Source organism: Danio rerio, chromosome 25, assembly GCF_052040795.2.
Source record: "Danio rerio strain M-AB ecotype USA chromosome 25, GRCz13ab, whole genome shotgun sequence".
NCBI classification, from domain to species: Eukaryota; Metazoa; Chordata; class Actinopteri; order Cypriniformes; family Danionidae; genus Danio; species Danio rerio.
The window spans coordinates 14915363-14938307 of record NC_141045.1 but is presented as its reverse complement, the minus strand read 5'-3'; the positions used below and the strand labels follow the sequence as shown (position 1 = coordinate 14938307).

At 33.3% G+C, this 22945-nt stretch overlaps 1 protein-coding gene and 2 long non-coding RNA genes across 12 annotated transcripts; 1 reads left to right on the top strand and 2 right to left on the bottom strand.

The window, feature by feature from the left end:
* Positions 1–1980: 1980 nt before the first annotated feature.
* On the bottom strand, positions 1981–8144 carry LOC141380927 (uncharacterized). 9 transcript variants are annotated; one of them, XR_015526315.1, is made up of 8 exons: positions 7708–8144; positions 5480–5547; positions 3828–3885; positions 3645–3738; positions 3365–3521; positions 3174–3269; positions 2870–2999; positions 1981–2126 (listed from the first exon to the last, which is right to left on the bottom strand). It is a non-coding gene; the product is annotated as an uncharacterized LOC141380927 (long non-coding RNA). The 9 variants fall into 9 exon arrangements; XR_015526316.1 differs by having other exon boundaries at positions 2882–2999; positions 7708–7846; XR_015526318.1 differs by lacking the exon at positions 7708–8144 and adding an exon at positions 4808–4918 and having other exon boundaries at positions 2882–2999; positions 5480–5524.
* pla2g15 (phospholipase A2, group XV) lies at positions 7829–22591 on the top strand. 2 transcript variants are annotated; one of them, NM_001386706.1, is made up of 6 exons: positions 7829–8126; positions 12637–12793; positions 15820–15938; positions 17409–17507; positions 17612–17836; positions 21144–22591. In NM_001386706.1, exons 1-6 carry the CDS (start codon positions 7991–7993, stop codon positions 21653–21655), a joined length of 1248 nt encoding a protein of 415 aa, NP_001373635.1. In that variant the 5' UTR covers positions 7829–7990; the 3' UTR covers positions 21656–22591. The 2 variants fall into 2 exon arrangements, 1 of the variants encoding a protein (NP_001373635.1); XR_015525568.1 differs by having other exon boundaries at positions 7859–8126; positions 17612–19352; positions 19432–22591.
* Positions 11534–19232, bottom strand: LOC147830829 (uncharacterized). Its single transcript, XR_015526340.1, has 2 exons — positions 17363–19232; positions 11534–12815 (listed from the first exon to the last, which is right to left on the bottom strand). It is a non-coding gene; the product is annotated as an uncharacterized LOC147830829 (long non-coding RNA).
* Positions 22592–22945: the final 354 nt, after the last annotated feature.

Genomic DNA, 22945 nt, shown 5'->3' with positions numbered 1-22945 from the left:
ACACACACACACACACATATATATATATATATATATATATATATATATATATATATATATATATATATATATATATATATATATATATATATATATATATATATATAGTGATAAATAAATACACAATTTAAAAATGAATAATAGATATGTTTTCACAATGTAAAAAAAATGTGTTATTTTTTCCGGCAGCTAGGGTGCTGAAAAAAAACGTCAAATAATGGCCATTAAATTACAAACATTTACCTTAAAATAACGGACTTTAAACTACAGAAATTTCCTTAAATTTAAATTTCCACTAAATTTCTGTAATTTACCGTCTGTAATTTACAGTAATTGTGTGTAATTTTCTGGCCGTTATTTTATGTCCCTGCCGTAAAAAAAAAAAAGTAAAATAGCTTATTTGTTTTACAGTGGTATATTATTGCTCAGCTTAGCAATCAAGAGAGTTAGCATGCAGACAATCTAAAATGCGGTGCCACAATTTAATAAAGGTCTTTAAAGAGCCTTTAAGTTTAATTGTTTTCCAATTTAATGAGAGTAAACACTTATTTTATCCACTCATCAAAAAAGGGTGCAGAGATGTGTTTCCACTTTAACAGGATGAGATGTGTTAAGTAGTAAAAGCTTTCGGACCATTACACTCTAAAAAACATTGGGTTATTTATTTAACCCAATGGTTGAGTTAAAAATATTCAGTGATTTGTTGAGGTATTTTTAACTTTTATTGGGTTATTTAATAATAACTCAACCAATTGGGTTAAATATTTGGTGCTTTGTTGGGTTATTTTTAGCCTTTGTTTGGTTATTTCTCTAATAACCAGTTGGGTTAAAAATTTTGAATTTCAACAGTAAGCTGATTTAACTGACACAGAACAGCTGTATTAAATGTGTGAGTAATGTTGTTTTGCGTTATAAAGTTTATTTGAGGTCTAACCAAAGGTGCACTGTAATCCCGAATAAGTTGACAAAACTCAAAAAATTTGAGGTAATCAGTTACGTCAAATTTTTTAAGTTATGAAATTATCTATTTTAAGTAAACAGAAACATTAAGTTTTGAGTTTGTTGTACTCATGCAAGACACTTCACCTAACTTAAAATACCCAAGTTACTCAGCTTATACGTTTTAAATGCAATTAACTTAATTGTTTTAATTTTTCCAAACTTTAAATACTTAGTCACCCAGCTCATACATTTTAATACCAATTAACTTAATTGCTTTAATTTCTTTCAACTTTAAATACTTATATCACCCAGCTCATACATTTTAATAGCAATTAACTTATTTTTAATTATTTATCTCACCTTTACATACTTAGTCACCCAGCTCATACATTTTGATAGCATTTTTTAAAATTAACTTCTCCATCGTCAGTTTCACAAATAAAATTAGCCATTATTTTAATCTTTAAACCCCATAAATCTGTCAAAATAAATCTGTAATTTAAAACACACAGACAATACCATTTTAGACATTTATTGTTAAAGAAAAAATGTCCAACAGTACTTTCAAATTTGTCTCCTATGCAATTACAAATGTCTTAAAACGATAAAAACTATTAGACATAAAGAGATTGAAAATGAATACTATTCTGAAATTAATAAAAATTACCCACAATGTAAATATGATATCAGACATAAGAGCCTCAAGAAAAAACAACTATAAGTTTGATAAAATTTAATAATACATTAATAAGTGTAAAACTTACTCTTAAGGCATTCGTTAAAAAAAATAATAAGTGCACATTCTGTGAAGTGACTCGTTTAGTGTAAACTACACAGAAACTATATATATATATATATATATATATATATATATATATATATATATAGTTGAAGTCAGAATTATTCGCCCCCATTTATTTTCCCCCCAATTTCTGTTTAACGGAGAGCAGATTATATATATATATATATATATATATATATATATATATATATATATATATTGTAGCGAGGCAGAGGGAAAACAGCGACACAGTTGGATAAGTTTACAGACAAGTCCCCGGAGGGTGCTTTATTTACAACGTGAATGGGGTGTAAACGGTGCTCTTCTTCAAGGTGAGATGCTCTGGGAAGTAAGTGAAGGACAGTGAGTAGTCGGATGTGGGATCGTCACGAGCTGGAGTCTGCTGTGGAGAGACAGAGAGACAAGCGTTAGCGCATGGAGTCATTGGGTGAATGAAGCTCATCTTCTCCTTGCGTGGGCTTGGTTTATATGCCTCTCCACTTGATGACGTCCAGCTGTGAACGATCCTGTGTTGATGATGGTCCAGCTGGGTTGAATTAGCGACCAGGGCGACGTGGCATGTGTGCGCTCATTACAATATATATATATATATATATATATATATATATATATATATATATATATATATATATATATATTCAGTCTTGGTTGAACTATGATTCTGTCATTTACTTATTCCAAACCTGTTTGAGTTTCTTTCTTCTGTTAAAAAAAAAAAAAAAGCTAAGACCTGTAACCACCGATTTCCACAGTATTTGTTTTCCTATTAGAAAGTCGGTGGTTACAGGTTGTCAGCTTTACTTAACTTTTGTCTTCAACAGAAGCAAGAAATTCAAGCAGGTTTGGGACAAGTGAAGAGTTAGTAAATGACAGAATTTTACATTTGGACAAACTATCCCTATATATAATAAAATGCATACTTACCAATTAAAGGTAAATAAATGTTTTGAAGTTACTACCCCAGAGACAGTCTTTATTAAGTTAAAAAAAAAAAAAAAAGCTCTACATCAACTCATTCTTTAAGGTTTCCATGCTACGAGACTTTTTATTTTCCATCATCCATGCCAAGCAAAACTTTTTGCACAAGTTCAAAGTCCTTTACTATATATTATGTGAAGAGCATACATTAATCCATACAAGACAAGAAAGGTCTGGAAGTGTGCTGTGGGTGGTGTCCAATTCATTCTTCAGGACAACAGAGACCCTCAGTGAATGCAGGGCCAATAAAGCATCTTCAGTCAGCAGGATTATCAATCTAAAAACATAATTCAAGGACATTAATGTAAGGACAGTATCAAAATGACTGAGCCAATATTATATGATTCATCAACTATTCTTGATTACAAATATGTTATTAAGTAAAAGTTTTCAAAACTTTCATCTTTTCATTAAACATGCCTAATTGTGAAAAGAATGAATGAAGTCTTACCAGGGTGTTCCTAAAGAATCTTAAGTCACGCTCACGCAGCAAGACCAAAAGACCTCTGATAACAGTAGTCCGTCATGAACTGACATCATTCAGTTCCTGGAAATCAAGAATCAATTTTTTAAAAATTAAAAAAAAAATAATAATTCAAATTATATTTTAATGTATACTTTAACACGTGACCCCAAACATACCTGCTCATCATAAACCTTTAAAAGATTAGCCAGGGTATCTGCTGTCTTGCCAGTTTTGGATGCTGTTTGCCTTAAATTGTCATCAAATGAAATAGGTGGTGGTCCAGTTTTGCAAAGAATTTGTGGGGAAAATTCTCATTTGTAACATGTTGGTACTCTGCAAACAGCAAAAAGAAACAAGAGAGAATTTCATTAAACAAACCCACACCACAAAATATACAATTCTAGAAAAAATGTATTAATATTATTATTATGTTTCATTTACTTGTCTATTTTTTACCTCAGATGAAATTCAGGTGTTGATCAGATGTTGAAAGCAGGATCTTCATGTTGTAAACTGAACTCAAGGTCTAGCTGAAGTTTCACTTTCCTTGCTGCAAAAGTATCATTGATAAATACACTGTAATATTTATTTTATCTGGATATGCCAGGCATAGTAGTACAAAATAAATATTTTACCCACCTTTCACATGCCTCCATTTAAGAACCTATCTGTAGTCAGCAACACCCGACCTTCAATTCTGTAAGTACACAAAGTCACAGTGTCATTTAGCTGAGAGTGGAAGTAGTACAATTGCATGATGTCTAACGTTAACCTCCAAAACGGTTAGCAATAGAGCTGATTATCATGTAAGTTGCTTTAATTCGATGAACACAGATTTAATTTAAACAGTATTGAAATTTCTAAAACTGAATAGGACGACAAAGAAATTTAAGGCCTGATTTTAAAAGCTAGAAATAACAAAACTTACCTTATTGTCTAATGATGTAAAAATATATAGACTAAAATATTTATATTTTTAAGATATAAATATATTTTAAGCTACAAAATTTGCACATCAGAAAACTGTCTTCTTTACCATGTCTTGAATATTTTGTTTTGTTATTATTTTATTTAATAACATAATTTTGTATTAATGTGTTATAGATATGCATACTTTGTTTTTTAGGCTGTTTATATTCTCTCCAGAGTAGACATTTTAAAAAATAGATTGAAAAAAAAAAAAAAAACTTTTATCATACCTTTAAAATACATTTGACCTAAATGACATTTAAACTCATTTAACTGATCGCATTAATCAGGTAATCATTGATATGCAGAGATGTCGTCTTAAGCGCGAGGAAATATTAAGTGTTGATCAGTGCTGGTGATTGAGGTAAAGTTAGTTTTATATTTATACATTCAGACTTTCTCCTTAATAATATAATTTCAGAAAGGTAATTTTTGCATATTCTTAATGGTGAAATCATATTAGCAGCCAATGACTTTCAAAGTACAACATTGTTCAGTCAAAAAACAATAGTGCATTTAGTGTAATGTTGTTTTCATGTCATACTTGCATGTGATTTCAGAACGAATAGACAAAGAACCATGGTAAACAATTTATGGAGCGAGTCACAAGTTGTTACTAAATGAATGTATGAATATAAAACCAACTTTACCTCAATGTGGTAGTGTAAAATGAAGCTCTGCTCTGTACCTGCTCAGGTGAGGAGCGCAGCTTAAATGTTCTCCGTCAGGCTATCCTCATACATGGATCAGCAAGCAACAAGCTGCGTGTGACAGAGTTAAGTTTTGAGACTACGTTTTTGCGCGTCATCAGAAAATACCGTTAAGTGTTTAGGCGGAGATCATTTGAGTTATGATTAACGTTACGTTTCTTGCGCCTTTCGTTTCCGAAGTGCCTACAGATCGCGAAGATAATACCACATTCACAGACTGGATGGAGTTCAGCGCAGCGCCATGACATGCGGTTGTGAGAGCGCACGTCTCCATGACAACTTCAGCACAGGCTGAGAAAAGGCATACTCGCGCCAAGATTTAAATTTTTTTGAAAAATGTAATCTGCCGATTTTAAATATTTTTGTCTTTATCACACTCTGTTAAAATTCAGAGTTAACACATTACAACTAACGCTAACATTGCACTGATTCTAACTTTTTAAACAGTAATGTTAACGTTAGTTAGCAACAAGTGAGGCTAAACATGTTTTCTGTAATGTACGACATGTAAACGCACCCTGATTAACTCTACATTACATTGAACTGTTACTGTGATTATATTAATTAAAACATACATTTAATATTTCTTGGATTTGTAAATATTTTACTTACTGTAGTGTGAAGCGAGGCCGATCCGCCATCTTGAAAAAAACGAATGAAGCATGAGCACGTACGTGAACCTGGATGACGTCAGACGCAAAATCACTAGGCTGACAGAATTTGAGTTAATGAAACTTTAAAGAGACATTTTGTATAGATTAAACCCAGCAGAATTGTTCACCTTACTTGAAAGATTACATTTTTACAAACTCAAAAATAAGAAAAAGTTCTAAATACTCATCAAGGTTAATTAAAATAAACGAATTTTAATGATTTAAGTTAATAGAACTCAACTCAATTAATTAGTTACAGCATTAGGGTTTACAGTGTGGATCTGACCAATAAGCAAGGTAAGTAGTAAAACTCAACAAGTTAAGGCAACTCAAACCCTTTGAGGAAACCAATTGCAACAAACCATTTGAGTTAATAAACTAATCTATATGGGTACTGTGAACTTACTCCATTTACAGTAATGAGATATTTAATTGACTCATCATTTCCTTCAGCACTCAGTTTAAAACTCTTTTCAAATGAGTAAAAAATAACTTCCAGTAAATTTTGAGTTAACTACACTTATTTCATTTGATAAAGTTGACTCTTGGGTTTTACAATGTACCTCTAAACTATATATAACATTGTTTTCTAAACAAATACAATTTGTTTAGCATAATTAAATATTTAATGTGCAATCAAATATAATATTATTATAATAAAGTAATGTTATGTAATAATTATGTAACAAAATAAAATATCCATCATGAAGTAATCCAGCAGTCAAATCTAATAAAAAAATCTATGGATTATTTTTAGTACTAAATTCATTTTAAGAAAATGAATCATTTAAGGGTGAGGCAGTGGTGCAGTAGGTAGTGCTGTCGCCTCACAGCAAGAAGGTCGCTGGTTCAAACCTCGGCTCAGTTGGCATTTCTGTGTGGAGTTTGGATTAATAAAGGGACTTAGCCGACAAGAAAATAAAAGAATGAATGAATCATTTAAAATGTAGAGCTTGCATTATTTTAAAATGTTGAAAAGAAGATTGGGTGATATAAAAAACAGTAATATAAATAAATATGAAATAAATGTTGAAAGGGTGCATTTCAGGGCTTGAGCCCTTTGGCTGGAATTGCTTAGGGCCCCAAAATTACAAAATTCGAACCTGGGTCGATCGCAATAAAATTGTAGTTATTTATTTATTTAAAAAAAAAAAAAAAAAACTCCTTTCTGTGTCATGTTTTTTAAAGTCTGTTTCACCAGCACTCTTAATTTCATGATACAAACGCGTGCTCCATAGCCGATCTATACAGATATAAACGCTTTCTCTACCTCTGTGTTCATTTCTACAGTTTTTTTTGGGAGGAAATGATACACATAATTGAAATATTCGGCCGTCATTCTCATCTTTAGGACCCAGCCGAGACATCAAACCAATAATGATAATAATAATTTATTATATAGTGGTTAAGCCACTTTTTGGCAAAATAACCCAACAAATTAGTTAATTTTGTAATCCAAATTGTTGGGTTAACCTTAACAACTTAGTGGATTGGGTTAAATAACCCAACAGCAGGTTGGTGCCAAAATGATTATTAACCCAACTGTTTTATGTGAGTACTGAAAGGTTTGCATCTACTGCTAACCCAAATATGTTAGTAATCTAAATAAATCGGAACTGGAAAAATGCCAACTAACTGAAATAAAGTAAAAAATAAATAATAAATAAACTACAAAATAAAACAAATAAACAAATATTAGAATTATATAATGTTCAATTATATTCAAAACTAATAGAAATGTCAACACATGTAACAAGACTTAAAAAAACTCAACTTAAATATAAATGATAGATTAAATTTGCTAATAATTTTTATTTAAAGTATTAAAATGAATAAATAATCAATAAAATATATTTAAAAGATAATTTAAAGCTATCTGAGATATACATAAAAACTGAAATGTTAACGAAGGAGGTTAGAAGTACTCAAGTTAGTAAATTAAAAGAAAACTAGACTCACGTAATAGCATATATGAAAATGCATTGCGTAAGATTTCACTAAAAATGTTCAATTATCTATGTTTAATACAAGGCAAATTAATCAGGTTATTCAAGTTAAATAATGCTGTTGCTAAATGTTTCGTGATTTGTGGTAAGAAAATATTTGACGAAAGATTATTCTGTTCATTTTGAAACATTCATTACCTCCTAAAACAATAAGCTGCACACAAAATATTCTAATACTTACCCCTGAAAGTATTATTATGCTGAAATCAAAAAATGGATTGTTCCATCCATCTGCTGTAATCCAAAAGCCCCGCCCACCGACTCGATGCGCTCGGCCATCGCTTAATCTCGTCTGTCCGCTTTAAAAACACCTATTGCTTGATCGCCGTATTGTCTGTCTTCATCATCATCACACTGTCACTGCTGCACAGACCCAGAAACGCTACTTCTCAGCTCATTTCACCCCTTCAAGATGGACAGATAAACACCGTTTACGCTGTCAGCCTGCAGATCCGCCGAAAGAGATGCTTCCCAGCCATCGGTTGATCCTCGCGTCGCTCCAGCTGTGTTTGTTGTTGTTGGTGGTGTCTTTTACCGAAGGCAGAAGTTTGAAATGCCCTCCTGGAAAAGTGTGCTCAGTTCGGCCGCCTGTGGTTCTCAGTAGGTTCCTTACAGAATATCCTTTGTGTTGTAATGTCCTGTTGCATTTGTGACTCAAATCAATGGTTGTTTACTTGTCTCATGATAAACTGTCATGCGGGAGGCGTCGCAAACTCTAGTGCGCTGCCTACCTAGGCGACACTTTTGCCGTCCGCGCTTGTTTTGTTGCCAAGTAGTTGTGTTGTCTTGGTAGCGTGTTTGTGTCACGGCCACTGGTACAGAATGTACAGTAGTCGGTTTTAACTTCATATCTATATTTTAATGTTTAATACATGAATGTGTTTATAGCCATGTATTTAGTTGTTAGCTTAACATATTCTTAAAAACAGTTAAACGTAAACTTGAAATTTGTAGGTACGTTAAGAACAGTTTGTGGCACGTGACAGCGGCATGATTTTTTTCATATCGAAGAAACTAAAACATATCCATCTAAAAGTGTAAAATGAGTACATTCAGTAGCTGTGTTTGGGTCATAGAAGATACGGTCGGCTTGTTTTCTAGCATTTTCTTCTGTTGTCTGTTTATTTTCGCTTTGGTGGTTTCTCATATGACGCGGTCATATGACACAAGGGGGAAAGTAGACTCTTGTTTTTTTGTCACCCGTTTCGTAATTGTTCTTGAGAAGATACTGACTAAATTGTTTGCGGTTTTTAATTCCTCACTTTGCGAAATATGAAATATACGACTATATTTAGTTAAATATGAGATGACAATAAAGTACTACGCTATTTTTAGACACATTCAGTAAATGGTATTAACGTTCCCATGTTTTTGACATGGATGCAGAGGCAAAACCACTGTCAAAACCCTATGCATATATTTGTAGAAATATCAAAAAGGTTAATTAAATTATTATTGTTGTTTTAATTGTTAATATTATAAATAAGTATTGAAAAAGGCGGCAACAGCAAAGCTCCAAAGATGCTAATTTATTAAATCAAATTTAAAAGGGCTGACACAAAATGTGTACATGCTTCGTGTCGGCCTTTTTAAAAATTTAATTTAATACATTTGCATCTTTGGAGCTTTGGTGTTGCGACCTTTTTCAATATTTATTTACAATATTAACAGTGATGTGCCTGCTTTTGTACAGTTTTTCCTTTTTAGCATTATATATAACAATGCACTATACATTTTACATTATTTATAATTCTTTAGTATATGGTATTAACATATTTTTGACATGGGTGCAGAGGCAAAACCACTGTCAAAAATTGATATAATATCCTTGTAAAAATATCGCTACACTTTACAAAAAGCTGAATTAGATTATTATTGTTTATTTGTTAATAATATAAGTAACAATGAACAATACATTTTTTTACATTATTTATAAATCTTTATGGTATTGATATATGGTTTATTTAGTAAATGGTATTACCGTTATGTTTTTGACATTGGGGCAGAGGCAAAACCACAGTCCAAAACATATAATATCCTTGTAGAAATATGGCTACACTGAATTAGATTATTATTGTTTATTACATTTGTTAATATTATAAATAACAATGAACAGTAAATTTTTACATTATTTAAAAATCTTTAGTATATGGTATTGGCAGTGGTGTAAAGTAACAAATTACAAACACTCAGATTACAGTAATTGAGTAGTTTTTTCTCAGGAATTGTAATTTACTAAGTAGCTTTAAAAATGTGCAATTGTACTTTCCCTTGAGTACATTTTTAGTGTAGTATTTTTTTTTTCTTGTCTATGAAGATTAGAAAAATCAGTCCTGTGATTTCTGTCTAATCAAATCGCATATAGAAGGTAAATCGCATCATACTGAACTACTTCAAGACATGGGCAATTTATAATAGCAGCAAATTGTTTGGAAGTGTCCAAGAAGATGTCCAAAATCTTTACACACATTGACCCAGAGACTGTTTAGATGCATATCACTGATGAGATAAGGGATGTTTACTCAATGATGACCGAACGGCCTTAATCACATAGCAGGCACAAGACGTCAACAAGATGTCAGATTGACGTTGTACCCCAACGTCATGGGGGCGTTGCATTTTGTTTGGAAACGAACATTTGGTTGACATCAGAACCCAACATCAGGTTGAGATCTATATCCAACGGCCAACCTAAAATCAACCAAATATCAACGTCTAATGATGTTACAGCTTGATGCTGTGCGGACGTTACCACTATGACTATTTTGGTCACCTGACATCACAACCTAAATCTAACCTGATATTAATGTCTTATGATGTTTTGTGCCTGCTGGGCAATAACTAAATGCACTACAGAATGTTACGTTTACACACATCCACAGATGACATGTAAACAGCATAATTAATTACAGTATTACAGCATAATACTCTTTACTACTTTCCTCTTAAGTACTTTAAAAAGGGCTGCTTTTTACTCATATTTTGAGTAATATTTACAACAGATACTTTACATGCACAAAACCACTGTCAAAAATCTATATATTATCCTTGTAGAAATATCGCTATGCTTTACAAAAACCAGAATTTGATTATTGTTTATTTTATTTGTTAATATTATAAATAACAATAACTAATACATTTTTACATTATTTATAAATCTTCAGGGTATTGGTATATGATATATTTAGTAAATGGTATTAAATTTACCATGTTTTTGACATGGGTGTAGTGGCAAAACCACTGTCAAAAATCGATATAATATGCTTGTAGAAATAGCTACACTTCACAATAAGGTGAATTATATCATTATTGGTTATTAAATTTGTTAATATTATAAATAACAATGAGCGATACATTTTTACATTTTTTATAAATCTTTAGTAAAGGGCAGAGATGTTCAAACTAGGCCCTGCGGGACCATCCCATCTGAGAACAGTAGGAGAATGATGGGGATGGTTTTGAGATTGTCAAATCAAAATGAATGTAACCCTTTGTTTGTTTTGTTTGAAAAGCTAACTGAAATTAAATGTGTCAATTAAATGCTGTAAATAATCAGATTTTGTTTAAATGTACATACTGTTACCTGACAATGCAGAGATTTTGGTGAGCAAATTAAGTCAAAGGCAGACTCTGCTTGACTAGTGTATTTAGTATTGAACTGTATAAATGTATACATGTGATTTTTTATGTTTTTTTGGAGTAAGTTATCATTTAAAAAGTTCTACTGCATTAGTTAATACCATTTTAAAGAAATGTTTTTGATTTTTAAAAAATAAATATTAGGAATAATTAGGAAATTAACCATGACAATAACGTTAAATAGTTTGGCATATTTACCTTCGGCCCACGGCTCTGTATGATATTTGGTTTTTGGCCCTTCATGCCATAAGATTTGGGCACCTCTGGTATATGGTATTGTTATATGGTAAAAACCACTGTAGGCTAAACCACTGTTGAAAACCTACGTATAAAATGCTTGTAGAAATATCACTACACTTTACAAAAAGTTTTGATTATTATTGTTTATTACATTTGTTAATATTATAAATAACAATGAACAATACATTTTTACATTATTGATAAATCTTTAACATGCAGTTGCACATTGTTAGTATGTCAGCTCAGATTCATTAAATAATAAGTACCATGCAATATTATAGTAATACTCTTACTAGGCATGGGCCGACGTAAGTTTCTGACTGTATGATAACCCCGGAATTAAAATACCATGGTATCATGGTTTTGTGATTACTGCTCTAAGATGTTATTTTTAAATGTCTGGGTAAAAAAAATTACTTTTCCTCCCATTTAACACAATGTATTACATTTTAGGAAACATTTATAATATTTTGGAACAGTAAACATGTCTGGCTAAATAATTAAAATAAATAATTGACTTCTGCTGTCTTTGCTAGTTTCAAAAACACAGATTTCTACAACACATAAAAAACTTGCATATACTGTAGGAATAGTATAACAGAAAACTTTAGCGGTTTTAAAATCTTGACTTTTACAAATATTTTTGATATCAAATTTAAATGATCTGCTGTACTCCAAAGCATTCAGCAGGATCTAAGTTTCTACTGCAATTATATATAATGTAATACTATAAAATAACCTTAAAATAAAAGCACCACTGAGCTAAAATAAAGTAAATTTATCTGTCTGAATCAACACTGCACTATTATTCAGTGATAAAATATATCTTTAGACTGTTTTACAGCCGCTACAATATTTGACTAGTCAATATGTACATGATAATGTGAACAAAAAAACTCTCCTTGTGGTTTAAATGTTAAATATTTAAAAAAAAAAAATGTGACGGATGATAAAAACTTGCAGACTTTGCAGGAAACCGTACTTGTAAATACAGCGGTGGTTTATAAAATACTTTAAGCCAGAACAAACTGGTTGAGAGATTAGCAATGATAAGGGTGTTTAATCAGCAGTGGAGGATTAGGTAATCCCCTTTAAATGGTGATAGAGTCAAGTTTGTTTAATCAAGGATTCTTTGTAGTTCGTAAAGCACTTAATATTGAGTTTTCCGTGAAATCTCTTGTACTCTTATTTGTCATTTGCCTAATTACTCACTTTTTGTCTCTCTCCATAGTTCCGGGAGATCTTGGGAACCAGCTGGAAGCAAAACTAGACAAGCCCAGCGTTGTGCATTATATCTGCTATAAGAAGACCGAGGACTACTTCACACTGTGGCTCAACCTGGAGCTGCTGGTGCCGGTGGCCATTGACTGCTGGATTGATAACATGAGGTAAAAACAATACGAGGTCTCTCTGCAATTAAAAACAAATCCATAGCATTAATAAAAACACATATCTTTCTTTTGCAACTACGTTTGTAGAGTGACGGAAGTAAAACATCATTAATTATCTCTATAGGTATTACATCAATTGTTTTAAAAGATAATATAGACATGTTTAAATCAAGATCTTTTAATATGAGCACATAACTATAAAGGTTAGTTTTGTAATATTACAGTATTTATAAATTCTTATTAATTAGTGGTGTAATGGAACACAAATCTCATGGTTTGGATTACATTGTTTTTTTTTTTAGCCACAAATAGGACCATTTTTCGGATGAGCCAAAAAGGGATAGGAGATAAATGTAATTTGCTTTCCATTTATTTCAAAAACAGCACTGCAAGACACTTTTGGTTTTAACAAACAGAACCTGTAATTTTATTAAGAAGGAAATAATGAAATAATCAGCAGAATAAAAATATATGTTAAAATATTCAGTACTGTGGAAAGTCAATGTTACTACTGTTGCTGATAAGGCTAAATGTAGAAATATAACATTATAATTTGTACAAACCATATTTATTTTAGTCTCATTTTCAATAAATGATTCCATTATTCACTCATAAAACCTGATATTTTGTAATGATGTTTCATTTTTAAAGAATTAAAAAATTTAATTCAGTGGCATATTTTGATGGTGGACTGTCACCACCTATTGGTTAAATAATGTAATTTCTGCATCCAACGTTTATTTTTGAGCGTCGTTAAATGCATATATGATGAGGATTTTAATCGACTAAACTATAAACTGTTATGCCAGTACTTTTGTGTTATTTGACTGGTTATAACTTCTGAAGCTAACTCAAAAGACTAAAGACCATCTCTGACTAATAAGCATATGCAAATCACCATCATTTATAATTTATGTTGCGTGGGTGTTAAGATCCTGATCTTTTAATGATCAATCGTGCAGCTTACACTGAATACATTAATGCAGGCTAAACAAGTAGTGACAGAAAACACCTTTAAAAACTTAAGAAACCCACCATGTCCCGACTAACCCTCCACAACTACTTCCGTCATCATTATAATTTACAGGAAAGCCTAAATGCTTTCATACATGTGATTTGAATGACGCGAGAGACGATCTCTCTGTGATCGTTATAAATTTAGGATTAATCTACAAGTAAAAAATGTATTAATACATGGGTCACGTGTGTTTCGAACCGTGGGTTGTGATCTGTACGAAATATGGATCAACCGTGATTCGTTACACTCCTATTGTTAATAATAGTAGTAGCAAGCCTAGAAGAAAGAGAAAGCTCAAACACACAGCAAGTTAAAAACACAAACACAAACACAAATACAAATAGAAAAACGTTAACAAAATGAGAAAACGTCGTCAGATTGACACAACACAATTCTCACAACATGCCAAATACAGAAGTTAGCTGCAAATAGCGCAGACTACAATGGAAATGTGTTGGGGGACCCCAAAATTGACAAACCGGCTGCTTCCTGTTCAGAGTCAGGGTTATTCCTGGAAATCTGAGAGTGATGTCATTTTTTTTTTTCTTCTTTATTTTAATACAAAGTTCGTAGTAACTCTCGTGATATGTATATATATGTATATGTATGTGTATGTATATATATATATATATATATATATATATATATATATATATATATATATATATATATATATATATATATTTTTTTTTTTTTTTTTTTTAGGGTTTTTTCACCTTTATTATGACAAGACAGTATAGAATTTAGACAGGAAAGCATGGGGAGCTATAACGCCACAAGTCTAGGGGAAAACAACATGGGCGTAATTTAACGGAAAAACAAATGTCTTGGGGTGGTGGATTTCCCCCCCCAAAAAAAAAACTTAATGCAAAAGATCTCCTTCAGTCGAAAACCAAACTCAGACACCCAGTTGAGAGTGATTGAATAGATTTATTATAGACAAAAAGTAGTACATTTAAATGAGCATCTCTTCAGGGTGGCCAGAGAGAGGGGAAGAAAAGGCAATCGAACTCGGGTCACTGTAAGCACTTTGGTGCTATATGTCAGCGCGCAGTACTAGTAGGCTACTGGTGCTAAAACCCCAGAATTTCTATTTTTGTCTTTGCGTTGACTTGACATGTAAATCACTCTCGCTTGAGGCTTCATCTGTGCTGGTGTGAATGCACCATAAAAGAGTGTTTGTTTAACGTTAATTGTGCAGTTCATCAGATTATCTTGGCTGAAAATATACAAACAAGAAACATAAAAAAAAAAAAAATCTCAGATCTCTGAAAATATTGATGCTAGGAAGCAGACGAATTTGTCACTTTTTTTGGGGTCCACAACACATTTCCGTTGTGGCCTGTGCTATTTGTGTGCACATGTTTTCAAACCAATGAAGACGATTTCTCAATTTGTTTTTCAATTTGCATGTGTTTTCTTTGACTTGCAGTGTGTTTGAGCTCTCTTGAACACCGTATATTTAGTGTTGCTATATAAATGAACATTATCATGAAGCACTCTACATAGTTATTCTTTACTAAATAATATGTTGACATTTGTTTTAACATGAATAATTATCATCATATTAAATAATAATAAGATTTATGAGATGTCTCCGGTCATTGGCTAATATTCTTATTTGGAAAGAACACCATTTAAAAAAATATAGACAGTAACACGCTCTAGTGAATATGAAATCGACAAATGCTACGTGTTTTTTGATATTGAAAGCACACTTTTGATCTTCTTAATCTTGCCTCCTGTTTTGACAATGCAAATACATAATTACCATGTTTTCTGTATACAAATATATTTCTCGCTGAGTATAAAATTCATGTGACTCTATCTGAAAAACACTCCTGTCTTTTTGAGCTGTTTTACCAGACTCTGAATTGTCTCCAGAGTGGAGTTTCTAGAGTGGATTCTGACATTTTTCCTGTTTATCACTGATACTGTGAAGCTGCTTTGACACTTATCTGCATTGTAAAAACGCTAGATAAATAAAGCTGACTTAAATTCTCAGGTTACTGTATAACCGTACCAATCACCTCAGTGAACCTCCTCCAGGAGTGGACATCAGAGTTCCTGGCTTCGGAGAGACCTACAGTCTGGAATACCTGGATCCCAGCAAACGGAGTGTGGGTGAGTACAAACTGGATGTTTCTTTTAGTCTAGACATGGTAATGTACATATGGTTGTCTGCATAAACCAGAAGTTGCTGCTAATTTGTGAATTCACAAGTAAAATCATTAATATTTTCACCAAATAAAATGGATTTGTTTATCGTGATTTATGGTTTTTCATAATTGTTAGAAGCCAAAATCGAAACCGGATTTTCATTTAATTGCCCCACCCACTCTTCATATTTCGATTGAGATTACATCAAACATCGAATAAAAATGCACATTTCAAAGCACTTCATGTGACCTTTAGCAATGTGCGCTAGCAAAAACCTCGAAAGGTGCTTTAGCGACAGACACTAGAGGCCATGGTCTTTAGCCTCCTTGTTAGAGCAAAATAAATTGCATAAATGCTCAGCAACAATTAACATTTACAAAACCCACAAAGTAAAAGTACAAAATTCACAAGTAAAAATCATAAATATTTTCACTAAATAAAATGGGTTTGTGTATTTTTGTACCATGTTTTGAAATTACGAATTAGAATTGCATAATTTTTAATCATTTTTTGAAGATTTAAAAAATCGTGTTTTAAATTTGCAAAGTGGATTTGCAGATTTTTTAATCGTGTTTTGAGTTTACAAATTGATATTGACTATTTTTGAGTTGTGTTTTGAAGTTACTTATTTTATTTTGCAAATGTATTATTTTTTAGACCGATCTGGATCAGATAGATATGCATTCAAATAAATATGTATTTTATTAAATAATGTCTCAGTCATTTGCATATTTAAACAGAATTTTTTAAACAAAGTACGGAGCAATTCCATGCAAATGTCAACCTTGCTATAAAAAAAAGACATTTTCACCAAAATAGTGAAACCGTTTCAACATTTCTTTTGGTGTAAGCTAGTATTTTCCAGTACTTTAAAAATGCTCAAAATATCTCTGTTAATGTTTTCAAACAGCTCTATTTGATTTACCAAAGACACACAAGTGGCAATTTCACATCTATCACATTCACAATGGAGAGATGTCACATCCATAATGAAGCTTTTACCTCATAAATGGAAAAAATGCCAAATAAATTAAAATCAATAATTTTTGTTCTATAGTAAGACAACTCTTATCCTTTTGATTAGCATTTTTTCTTTTGGTTTGTGCAGTTTAATTCATAGAATTTATATATGTAGACTGTAAACTCACTAACTTTTTTGGTCACAATCCTAACCTATGTTTATTTCCCTGTTTAGAGATTGATATTTTTCTGATCCTTTAACTCTGTGGTTTGTTGTTTTTGTTAAGGAAAATATAAACGGATGTTTCAACATAATGTTCACTGTATACTTTTTGTGTATTCATGTTTTTAATTTCTACTGTCACATCCGTAATGCTTAAATTGCTAAACGTGATCAGTTAACTGGGCAAGTATGTTGAAAACTTCACCTGCAGTGGCTGTAGTGTTGTTTATCAGGAGTGTTGTCTATTTCAGGCATGTACTTCTTCACTATAGTGCAATCTCTGGTTGACTGGGGTTACACCAGAAACGATGATGTTCGAGGTGCTCCTTATGACTGGCGTAAAGCCCCAAGTGAGTCTCTTTTCATTCTACTTATCTATAAAAACAAACCGTTATCAGACACATGATGATTTTGGTCTTAATGTCTAATTTTGTTGATTTTTCTTTGGATCTAGATGAGAATAAGGAGTATTTCTTGCGTCTGCAGCAGATGATTGAGGAGATGGCTCATAAGGCTGGAGGTCCTGTGGTTCTCATTGCTCACAGTATGGGGAACATGTACACGCTTTATTTCCTCAATCACCAACCGCAGGCTTGGAAGGACCGATACATCAAGGCATACGTGTCTCTGGGGCCTCCGTGGGCTGGAGTGGCCAAAACTCTGAGAGTTATGGCAACAGGTAAGGGCCAAACAAAAAAAAGCTTAACGCAACCATTTGATAATTATTCATGTTTTTGTCATGATGTGGGACATTAAAGGGATGGTTCACTTAAAACATTTTATTTACTCAACCCTCAAGTAGTTTTCAACCCTTGTGTTTCCATTTTCCTGTTCTACACAAAAGAAACGTGGTGTGTGAAAATTGAAGGATTTACATGGACACCAGAAGTCAAATTATTTTCCTTTATCTAAATAAGACAATAACATGATTAAGGTGTTTGCATGAGTTGCTTTTTAAATGTTCCTTTCATGATCCTGTTTTACATGTTACAGCACATAATTGGGTTAACGTCATTGAGTCAACGCACTATCCACATTTCCTCTTGAGTTTTGTTTCATTTCGGGTGTTAATTTGTCGACTTTAACTGCAGTTTTGGCGCTTTCACTTTAATTTATGAACATTTCATGCACGTCCTCCGTGAAAATCAAACGAGATATTGGATTGTGAGTATGAACTGCTGGAAGAGTGTAGTTTTAATGAAGTTTGATACCGCATGCCGAATGGGAGAAAAAAGCTCTGCATTTTGCGATGCAGGTGTCTGTGGTCCTTCACTGACTCAGTAGGTGCAGAGAAGTGTGCATAGACTATCCTTTCACAAAATGCGGCAGAAATCCTACACGATGGTAATAGTTTGATTAAGGTGTTTACATGTCTGTACTGCACTTCAATAATGCGACCAAAATCAGCATACTCCACGTCTTAATTTGATTTGTTTAGTTCGATTATAACTTAAGCCGGATAAAGGTAATCAAAAATCACTGTTTACATAGTAGACTCTTAATCAGAGTATTGTCTTAATCATATTAAAATTGAATTATTGGTGTCCATTAATTCAAAAAGTAGGTGAACTGTTCCTTTAAAAAACAACGATTGGATTTTTATTTAATAACACAGTGTTTGAACTATATCTAAACCTTCTTGAAAATAATGAATTATTTGCACAGACTTTGCAGAAGAAAACAAAAGCTTTTTTTTTATTATCAGGGAATGTTTGCTTATTTGGTAAGTTTTGGCTATTAGTTTTCACAAAACCTGGGTTTTGAGGGCAAGTAAATGCTTTTAAATGTTTACACTTAAAGTGAAAGTTTTTTTATAAAGTTTTTTTTATTATTATTATTAGTATTCATTCATTCATTTTCTTTTCGGCTTAGTCCCATTACTAATTAGGGGTCGCCACAGCGGAATGAACCAACAACCTATCCAGCATATTTTTTACACAGCGGATGACCTTCCAGCCCCAACCCATGACTAGGAAACATCCATACATGCATTCTCACACACTTACACACAGACAGACATACATTATGGTCAATTTTAGCCTACCCATTTTACTCGTACCGCATGTCTTTGGACTGTGGGGGAAACCGGAGCACCTGGAGGAAACCCACGTGAACACCGAGAGAACATGCAAACTCCACACAGAAATGCCAACTGACCCATCCAAGGCTCAAAACAGCGACTTTCTTGCTCTGAGGTGAACGTGCTACCCACTCCACCACCGCGTCGCCCCCTTATAAGTAGTATATTGTTATCATATAAACATGTTCTTTTAGTTATAGTTTATGGAATAAGATTTTCAAAACTAAATGAAACCAACATTTAGCTACGTTTCCATCCAGCTATTTTTATGCGTATTTTGTATAAGCGCATAAAAAACCATTTGATGGAAAAGCCAAGATGCACATACAAATTGAAATTGTTCATAAAAACATAACTGAGTAAGATCACTTTTTATTCAATAAGATGCGCTTAAACTACGATGGAAACTTTTACCCATCAATTCCAGTATGCGCATTAAAGTCGTGATTTTGTTGTAAGAGATCATGTGATGCTGAAAATGTGTGTGAATGCACAAACCTAACAAACTGAGCACACTGTAAAACATCTGAAATGTGGTTTTGGTCATTCTAAAAAGCCTGAATCACCTCAGTATTAGTGTTATTATATTATTAATGACATCCAGAACTTTCAAGAGTATCTGTGCTCCGCATCTCACGCCTTCAAACGCCACCACACGTTCATTACATGTTGGCATTGTCTTCTAAAGTCATTTATAAAATGAAGAAAAGATTCACGCAGCTTCTCCAACTGCAGCAAATTCCATTTTTTTATTTGTGATATTTGGCGCCAGTTAATCGGGAAGTGAAGATTGTGCTCTCTTTGACTATTTGGATGGAAACGCTGCTTTATTTGCACGTCTTTTATGCAATATTCTAGTTATGTACATAAACTTAAATCGCATTCTTGGAAGGAAACATAGCAAAGAACATTTCTACATGGCATTTGCACAAAATGTGTACATATTTCACTATTGAGGGTAATGGATAAAAGCCTTTTTTTTTAGTTCAGTTCCACGTTTGAAACACTGCAAAACTGATGAACACAGTGGTCAGACACATCCATTCAGTGCTTAATTAAATGCAAAATATTTTTGTCTCAGGCCCTGATTAATATGTAAAGTTTCACAAACTTTTGAGAAAAATTTTTTTTGAGAGGAGCACGTGGAATGATTGATCGCAGCTGGTCTCTCATCTATAATCATTAGTTAGCCAATCAGATGAATCCAAACTCTTTATAAGTAGCCTGGCTACAACTACTCCCTTATCTTCATTTTCTGAAGAAACCCCCTGTCCACCCCATCTCCCTCCTTACTCCTTTACCACAGGGAGCTCTCGAGAACTACCTGATCTCGTACTCCCCTTACATGCTCATTGACAAGGCGGGAGACCTAGGCTCAATTATCTCCGAGCTCAGGGTTCTCTCCTGGGACACCATCCCAAACCTGCTATTATTATCAAGCAATATCTAAGTGCAGACTCTTGAAAGTAAAATCATAGGTGAAATTCAGATATGGTACATGTAAAATTTAATTAAATGAGCTAAAAATGAAAAATACTAAATTTTTAGGTGGAAAATGTAATTACAGTAACTAGCTATTTTGTGACGGTAACACTGAAGGTAATGTGCGTTTTGTTTTTTAACACATGCTTTAAGTGGTAGACCAAACACAATGCCAGAAGAGGCCAGCTGACCAAAAAGAGAACAGTAAAAGGGAAACGATAATCATTTATGACGCCTACAATTAAAGTTGTTCTACCTTGGATCTTCTACCAATTTTTTTCTCCCTTGGATGCATGTAAAACTACCTCAGGGGTCCTTCAAATCTAAATAAGGATATCCTTTATCCTTTAAAATGTCAAAATCGAGACGCTTTAAAACCATTTGTGATCACTGATTTTATCATCTGATCTTGGTTCCATCCTAGGCGACAACAACCGCATTCCTGTTATCAGTCCCCTAAAAATCCGCACCCAGCAGCGAACGGCCGTCTCCACCACCTGGCTCTTACCCTACGCCCACACCTGGCCCAAAGACATGGTCCTGGTTTACACCCCAAACACCACCTACACTGTCCAGGACTATCAGCGCTTCTTTAAAGACATCGACTACGAGGATGGCTGGGCCATGAGGCAGGATACTGAACCACTGGTTAGTGCACTTCAGCCCCCGGGCGTTCCTGTCCACTGTCTTTACGGCACAGGTATTCCAACACCTCAGGGTTACAATTACACAAACTTCCCAGATACAGACCCGGCTGTTATTAATGGAGATGGAGACGGAACGGTCAACCTGATAAGCGCCATACAATGCAAACGCTGGAAAGGCCAACAAAAACAGGCCGTGGAGTGGCTGGAGCTGCCTGGAAATGAGCATGTCGCCATGCTGTTGAACAGCACCACAGTTGACTATATCAAAAAAGTGTTGTTTTCACCATGATGACATCGAGGCTTTACAGCTCCCCCTTCCTTAACCAATGAATTACCATTCTGGTTTGCCAAAAGGACAGGATGCAGTTCTGCTTTTTGGGTGGATGTTCCTTGTGGTAATTTGTTTATTGTCAGGTTATCAGTGTGACAAATTGTACTCGTAAAATGTTGGGCACAATCAGCGTTTATAGAAATTATTAATGAATTCAGATCTCCATTTATTATTATTATTATTATTATTATTATAGATTTAAATGCACATATGTATGTGGTTTAATGTGAAGAAGCAATTGACTGCCGTTAATCCACTTTTTCCAATTGCATTTTAAGATATTGTCCGTTTTTAACCTTTTTTAACCTCCAATAGAGTTTTTACCACATTTCCAAAGGTGTTTCTATCCAAATCGTACTGATTCTGCAGTATTTCTGTTGACGCAAGTGCTTATTTATCAAGCTGTCTGTGACTAGTATTGATTTATGTATTTTTATCAGTCGCTCTTGAATGTAGTGAAAAAAAACAACTGCTGGAAATCTCGTTGCTCAATTTATGTCAGCTTAACCTCAACGACTGCAAATGTGACCCATGATGGGTTAACCATCAATACACGTGTACAATTTCTTTGTTTTGTAATTATTTTTGTTATTTGACATGTACTTACCTCTTAAATATAATGAACAATGAATTGCAAAGCAATTTGTTTGCTGCCTAATGCTACAAATGAGGCTGTAAAACGAGTCGTTTTCAGGTACAACACTAACCGTGGGAAGTGAAACTACGTCTTTCATTTTCAGGATGTGGTGTGTTGTTCATAAACGGGTCCGATGGTAACAATGCAGAGCTAACTGGCTATCTGTTACTCACAAAAACAGATGTTGCATACATGCCCTGGATTAGTGAGAAATCACCATGTTGCAATTATGTACAATAAAATGCTCTTTACCAAAACTGTCATGCTTAAAGCATTCCTTTATGCATTCCATCGTATTCACTGCAGAATCTTTATTATATTCTGTTTAAATATACAAGTCTATAGAACACAAAAGCTGATGGAAACGTGTACGTCTGCAAAATCTAAAAATTCACATATTAGTAAACTGTGTTTCTGAAGCTTATTCCGGAATAAATACAGTGCAACTTTTCATAGTCCTCAACTTTTCTTGCAATTGCAAGCTTGTATCTCATGGTTTTAAAGAGCCCCTATTATGGGCTTTTGAAAGTTATATTTCATGCAGTGTGTATCACAGCTTTAAGTGAATAAAAATATCAGCTGAGGGTTAAATCTAAAAACGCACCTTTGTT